Source organism: Oncorhynchus tshawytscha, linkage group LG29, assembly GCF_018296145.1.
Source record: "Oncorhynchus tshawytscha isolate Ot180627B linkage group LG29, Otsh_v2.0, whole genome shotgun sequence".
Lineage (NCBI taxonomy): Eukaryota > Metazoa > Chordata > Actinopteri > Salmoniformes > Salmonidae > Oncorhynchus > Oncorhynchus tshawytscha.
In genome coordinates this window covers 25,091,229-25,098,728 of record NC_056457.1, presented here as the reverse complement: position 1 = coordinate 25,098,728, position 7,500 = coordinate 25,091,229, and the positions used below count along the sequence as shown (strand labels likewise).

Sequence of the window (7,500 nt, the reverse complement as noted above, 5' to 3'; positions counted from 1 at the left end):
ACAGCGGCAGAATACCTGACCACTGTGACTGACCCAAAATTAAGGAAAGCCTTGACTATGTACAGACTCAGTGAGCATAGCCTTGCTATTGAGAAAGGCCGCCGTAGGCAGACATGGCTCTCAAGAGAAGACAGGCTATGTGCTCACTGCCCACAAAATGAGGTGGAAACTGAGCTGCACTTCCTAACCTCCTGCCCAATGTATGACCATATTAGAGAGACATATTTCCCTCAGATTACACAGATCCACAAAGAATTTGAAAACAAATCCAATTTTGAAAAACTCCCATATCTACTGGGTGAAATTCCACAGTGTGCCATCACAGCAGCAAGATTTGTGACCTGTTGCCACGAGAAAAGGGCAACCAGTGAAGAACAAACACCATTGTAAATACAACCCATATTTATGCTTATTTATTTTATCTTGTGTCCTTTAGCCATTTGTACATTGTTAGAACACTGTATATATATATAATATGACATTTGTAATGTCTTTACTGTTTTGAAACTTCTGTATGTGTAATGTTTACTGTTAATTTTTGTTGTTTTTCACTTTATATATTCACTTTGTATGTTGTCTACCTCACTTGCTTTGGCAATGTTAACACATGTTTCCCATGCCAATAAAGCCCTTGAATTGAATTGAATTGAATTGAAAGAGAGAGAGAGAGAAACACATGTACAAACACAAAGCGAAATGCAGTGCTATCTGGCCCTAAAACGACAGTACACCGTGGCTAACTATTTGACCATGGTTACTGATCAAAACCTTAGAAAAACCTCAACAAAGTACAGGCTCAGTGAGCACAGCCTTGCCATTGAGAAGGGTAGACACAGGAAAACCTGGCTCCCTGTAGAGGAAAGGCTGTGCAACCACTGCACAACAGCAGAACCTGAGACGGAGCTGCATTTCCTGACAAAATGTGAAAAATATAAAACAATTAGAGTGTCATTTCCCCAAATTTGAATCCTTATTCAAGGTTTCAAAGACCTCTCTGATGAGAATAGGCTACCCGTCCTGTTGGGGGAGGACGCAGAGAGCTGTGGGTTGGCAGCGCACTACATTGCTGCCTGCCATAAGTTGAGGGACAGTGTCTGACAGACCAATCAACCTACACATGTACTCTACTGTATGCTTATGCTTATTGTTATTGTTCAATGTATGGTTATTTTGACCCTTGTTATTGTTGTTACTGTTGTCCCGTTGACAATTTTGATTCTCATTATTTTCAGATTGTAAATATCCAAAGTAAGCTTTGGCAATATGTACATTGTTACGTCATGCCAATAAAGTAAAAGCAAATTGAATTGAGAGAGAAAGAGAGAGAGAGAGAGAGAGAGAGAGAGAGAGAGGTAGAGAGAGAGGGAGAGAGAGAGAGAGAGAGAGAGAGAGAGAGAGAGAGAGAGAGAAAGGGGTAGGAGGGGGAGAGAGAGAGAAAGGGGTAGGAGGGGGAGAGAGTGAGAGAGAGAGAAAGGGGTAGGAGGGGGAGAGAGAGAGAGAGAGAGAGAGAGAGAGAGAGAGAGAGAAAGGGGTAGGAGGGGGAGAGATAGAGAGAGAGAGAGAGAGAGAGAAAAAGGGGTAGGAGGGGGAGAGAGAGAGAGAGAGAGAGAAAGGGGTAGGAGGGGAGAGAGAGAGAGAAGAGAGAAAGGGGTAGGAGGGAGAGAGAGAGAGAGAGAGAGAGAGAAAGGGGTAGGAGGGGGAGAGAGTGTGAGAGAGAGAGAAAGGGGTAGGAGGGGGAGAGAGAGAGAGAGAAAGGGGTAGGAGGGGAGAGAGAGAGAGAGAGAGAGAGAGAAAGGGGTAGGAGGGGAGAGAGAGGGGTAGGGGGAGAGAGAGAGAGAGAAAAAGGGGTAGCAGGGGAGAGAGAGAGAGAGAAGAGAGAAAGGGGTAGGAGGGAGAGAGAGAGAGAGAAAGGGGTAGGAGGGGGAGAGAGTGTGAGAGAGAGAAAGGGGTAGGAGGGGGAGAGAGAGAGAGAAAGGGGTAGGAGGGGGAGAGAGAGAGAGAGAGAGAGAGAGAGAGAGAGAGAGAGAGAGAGAGAGAGAGAGAGAGAAAAGGGGTAGGAGGGGAGAGAGAGAGAGAGAGAGAGAGAGAAAGGGGTAGGAGGGGGAGAGAAAGAGGGAGAAGCAGAGTAGGTGATAATGGATGATGTCGCTACGGCAACCCTAGTTCTACAGAAGAACACACACACACACACACTCACAAAAACAAACACACAAACACACACACACACACACACACACACACACATACACTTCTAAATAACTAGAGACAGATTCAAACATTTGAGTGCTTTTTTATTAATAGATTAACTTGTATTGTTTACAAATCTAATCGATCAGCAATAATCAACCAACATCAATTGTATAGACGACCCCTGGCTTCATATCCATTCTATCCCATCCTATTTTATTCATCTAGCTGGTCCTACTGTTCATGTCTAGATCCTCTTCTAGACCCACACTGGAAACTACACCCTGCAGGTACTGTACACCCTGTGTGTGTGTATTTATGTGTGTGTGTGTATTTATGTGTGTGTGTGTGTTTGTGTATGTATTTATGTCTGTGTGTGTCTTGAAAACCACATGAATTTCACTTGTGAAGTGTTCCAAAAACACTTTTTTATGTAAGGGAAGTGTGTATGATGACAGATATATGCAACATGTACTGTCTAATTCCAGGAAATTACATATGATACGCTAGCGATGATGTCATGATGCAGCCCCAGAGACCGCCCAATCATTAAGCCGTTAACATAAAGGGGGCTGTATGCAATAGACACACAATGCCCCCTCCCCCTTCCCAACCCCACCCTGCGGGAAGAGAATAGTTTGATCTTGGGGTTAGGACCCTGATGGGAGTTCTGAACTCTAAACGCACCAGCACAGCCCTGGCTTAGACGGAACACAAAATGTCCACCGTTGAATTTCAAATAATCAGTTGAGAGAGAGAGAGAGAGAGAGAGAGAGAGACAGACAGACAGACAGACGGACGGACGGACGGACGGACGGACGGACGGACGGACAGACAGAGGGGGAGAGGGGGAGAGGGGGAGAGGGGGAGAGAGAGGGGGAGAGAGAGGGGGAGAGAGAGGGGGAGAGGGAGAGGGGAGGGAGAGGGAGAGAGAGAGAGAGAGAGAGAGAGAGAGGGAGAGGGAGAGGGAGAGGGAGAGAGGCTAACTTTTGAAGCACATCTAAACTAACCCAACACTCAACCCAATGCACACACACACAGACACACAGAGAGAGAGAGAGAGAGTAGATGAAGATAAACAGGGGGGGTTAAAATAGTGATGGAGGTGGAAGGAGTGTTTGAGGAAAGGACAAGAAGAGAGACAGAGGGAGCAGAAGAGAACCATAGAGATCCTGTTAAATTACTAGAGGGGCTTTGACACAAACCCTGAAAGTTCCAGAATGTTATGATGATTGCAGCTATTTTGGTCAGGGAGAGATCCAAACCAGACTAAATGGAATGAATGGCAGTAGAGGCATAAGTGATTCATTTCCTGATTTTACTTATGCAGAAAAATGTAAGTATGTGATATCAGTGATTGTGTAATATAATTATTGTCAACCTAAAATATTCTCATATAATAAAAAATAGTGTTCATACAAATGTTCTGTATAAATAGCCTCTAAAATATATGTAAACAGACCATAAATGTCTCAGACATTTTTCTTGGAAAGCTGTGAGTTATATTATGATACAGTATCAGTTGCATTGACAACTTGTCTGATTCCTATCATCAGCTGGTTTCAGCCAGAGTACGGCTGTGACTGCATTGTTTGAATGGGATGTTGGCATATTGGCAGTTAATTTGACACATTTATGGAATCATTTCTTTAAAACTGTCTGGCTAGCTATAATAGTGCAGATAAATTCTTCAAATTCATTGTTTTACACAATATCTTATCACAGTACAGGCTGACCATGGTTGACCAACTCCCTGACCAAAATGGCTGACCTTTTATACTATCAAAAGAATGTTCCTGTCCATTGTAGTATTCAAATTCCTAATTCTATGGAGGGAGCATAGTAGTTTGACCTCTGACCTTTTCCTCCTCGTGCTGCTGTTGTCTCCTCTCCTCCACTGATGCCCTCCTCTCCTCCTCCCTTCTTTTCTGCTCTTCCATCTTCCTCCCTCGTTCGTCTGCACAGCGCTCCAGCTGCTGCCGTACACGTTGCTCTTTATCACGCAAAAACTCCTCTAGGTACACACACACTTAGGGGTTAGGTTTAGGGTTAGGGGTTAGGTTTAGACTTAGGGGTTAGGTTTAGGGTTAGGGATTAGGTTTAGGGTTAGGGGTTAGATTTAGGGTTAGGGGTTAGGTTAAGGGTTAGAATTAGACTTAGGGGTTAGGTTTAGGGTTAGGGGTTAGGTTTAGACTTAGGGGTTAGGTTTAGGGTTAGGGGTTAGGTTTAGGGTTAGAATTAGACTTAGGGGTTAGGTTTAGACTTAGGGGTTAGGTTTAGACTTAGGGGTTAGGTTTAGACTTAGGGGTTAGGTTTAGACTTAGGGGTTAGGTTTAGGGTTAGAATTAGACTTAGGGGTTAGGTTTAGACTTAGGGGTTAGGTTTAGACTTAGGGGTTAGGTTTAGACTTAGGGGTTAGGTTTAGGGTTAGAATTAGACTTAGGGGTTAGGTTTAGACTTAGGGGTTAGGTTTAGACTTAGGGGTTAGGTTTAGACTTAGGGGTTAGGTTTAGACTTAGGGGTTAGGTTTAGGGTTAGAATTAGACTTAGGGGTTAGGTTTAGACTTAGGGGTTAGGTTTAGACTTAGGGGTTAGGTTTAGGGTTAGGTTTAGGGTTAGGGTTAGGGGTTAGGTTTAGACTTAGGGGTTAGGTTTAGGGTTAGGGGTTAGGTTTAGACTTAGGGGTTAGGTTTAGGGTTAGGGGTTAGGTTTAGACTTAGGGGTTAGGTTTAGGGTTAGAATTAGACTTGGGGGTTAGGTTTAGGGTTAGAATTAGACTTAGGGGTTAGATTTAGGGTTAGGGGTTAGGTTTAGACTTAGGGGTTAGGGTTAGAATTAGACTTAGGGGTTAGGTTTAGACTTAGGGGTTAGGTTTAGACTTAGGGGTTAGGTTTAGGGTTAGAATTAGACTTAGGGGTTAGGTTTAGACTTAGGGGTTAGGTTTAGGGTTAGGGGTTAGGTTTAGATTTAGGGGTTAGGTTTAGGGTTAGGGGTTAGGTTTAGACTTAGGGGTTAGGTTTAGACTTAGGGGTTAGGTTTAGAATTAGACTTGGGGGTTAGGTTTAGGGTTAGAATTAGACTTAGGGGTTAGGTTTAGGGTTAGGGGTTAGGTTTAGACTTAGGGGTTAGGTTTAGGGTTAGGGGTTAGGTTTAGGGTTAGGGGTTAGGTTTAGGGTTAGGGGTTAGGTTTAGACTTAGGGGTTAGGTTTAGAGTTAGGGGTTAGGTTTAGACTTAGGGGTTAGGTTTAGGGTTAGGGGTTAGGTTTAGGGTTAGGGGTTAGGTTTAGACTTAGGGGTTAGGTTTAGGGTTAGGGGTTAGGTTTAGACTTAGGGGTTAGGTTTAGGGTTAGAATTAGACTTAGGGGTTAGGTTTAGACTTAGGGGTTAGGTTTAGGGTTAGGGGTTAGGTTTAGACTTAGGGGTTAGGTTTAGACTTAGGGGTTAGGTTTAGGGTTAGAATTAGACTTCGGGGTTAGGTTTAGACTTAGGGGTTAGGTTTAGACTTAGGGGTTAGGTTTAGGGTTAGGGGTTAGGTTTAGGGTTAGGGGTTAGGTTTAGACTTAGGGGTTAGGTTTAGGGTTAGGGGTTAGGTTTAGACTTAGGGGTTAGGTTTAGGGTTAGGGGTTAGGTTTAGGGTTAGGGGTTAGGTTTAGACTTAGGGGTTAGGTTTAGGGTTAGAATTAGACTTAGGGGTTAGGTTTAGACTTAGGGGTTAGGTTTAGACTTAGGGGTTAGGTTTAGACTTAGGGGTTAGGTTTAGACTTAGGGGTTAAGTTTAGGGTTAGAATTAGACTTAGGGGTTAGGTTTAGACTTAGGGGTTAGGTTTAGGGTTAGGTTTAGGGTTAGGGGTTAGGTTTAGACTTAGGGATTAGGTTTAGGGTTAGGGGTTAGGTTTAGGGTTAGGGTTAGGTTTAGACTTAGGGGTTAGGTTTAGGGTTAGGGGTTAGGTTTAGACTTAGGGGTTAGGTTTAGGGTTAGGGGTTAGGTTTAGACTTAGGGGTTAGGTTTAGAATTAGACTTGGGGGTTAGGTTTAGGGTTAGAATTAGACTTAGGGGTTAGGTTTAGGGTTAGGGGTTAGGTTTAGACTTAGGGGTTAGGTTTAGACTTAGGGGTTAGGTTTAGACTTAGGGGTTAGGGTTAGAATTAGACTTAGGGGTTAGGTTTAGACTTAGGGGTTAGGTTTAGACTTAGGGGTTAGGTTTAGGGTTAGGGGTTAGGTTTAGACTTAGGGGTTAGGTTTAGGGTTAGGGGTTTGGTTTAGACTTAGGGGTTAGGTTTAGACTTAGGGGTTAGGTTTAGACTTAGGGGTTAGGTTTAGGGTTAGGTTTAGGATTAGGGTTAGGGGTTAGGTTTAGACTTAGGGGTTAGGTTTAGGGTTAGGGGTTAGGTTTAGACTTAGGGGTTAGGTTTAGGGTTAGAATTAGACTTGGGGGTTAGGTTTAGGGTTAGAATTAGACTTAGGGGTTAGATTTAGGGTTAGGGGTTAGGTTTAGACTTAGGGGTTAGGTTTAGACTTAGGGGTTAGGTTTAGACTTAGGGGTTAGGGTTAGAATTAGACTTAGGGGTTAGGTTTAGACTTAGGGGTTAGGTTTAGACTTAGGGGTTAGGTTTAGGGTTAGAATTAGACTTAGGGGTTAGGTTTAGACTTAGGGGTTAGGTTTAGGGTTAGGGGTTAGGTTTAGATTTAGGGGTTAGGTTTAGGGTTAGGGGTTAGGTTTAGACTTAGGGGTTAGGTTTAGACTTAGGGGTTAGGTTTAGACTTAGGGGTTAGGTTTAGGGTTAGAATTAGACTTAGGGGTTAGGTTTAGACTTAGGGGTTAGGTTTAGACTTAGGGGTTAGGTTTAGGGTTAGGGGTTAGGTTTAGGGTTAGGGGTTAGGTTTAGACTTAGGGGTTAGGTTTAGGGTTAGGGGTTAGGTTTAGACTTAGGGGTTAGGTTTAGGGTTAGGGGTTAGGTTTAGACTTAGGGGTTAGGTTTAGGGTTAGGGGTTAGGTTTAGACTTAGGGGTTAGGTTTAGGGTTAGAATTAGACTTAGGGGTTAGGTTTAGACTTAGGGGTTAGGTTTAGACTTAGGGGTTAGGTTTAGACTTAGGGGTTAGGTTTAGACTTAGGGGTTAAGTTTAGGGTTAGAATTAGACTTAGGGGTTAGGTTTAGACTTAGGGGTTAGGTTTAGACTTAGGGGTTAGGTTTAGGGTTAGGTTTAGGGTTAGGGGTTAGGTTTAGACTTAGGGATTAGGTTTAGAGTTAGGGGTTAGGTTTAGACTTAGGGGTTAGGTTTAGGGTTAGGGGTTAGGTTTAGGGTTAGGGGTT

General features: G+C 43.6%; 1 protein-coding gene across 1 annotated transcript in view; it reads right to left on the bottom strand.

Moving 5' to 3' along the window:
- Positions 1-7,500, bottom strand: part of map7d2b (MAP7 domain containing 2b) — a 32,135-nt gene that overhangs the window by 18,521 nt on the left and 6,114 nt on the right. Inside the window, exon 3 of the mRNA XM_042308799.1 lies at positions 4,047-4,201. Coding sequence (XP_042164733.1) covers positions 4,047-4,201 — 155 coding nt within the window. The remainder of the gene's footprint in view (positions 1-4,046; positions 4,202-7,500) is intronic.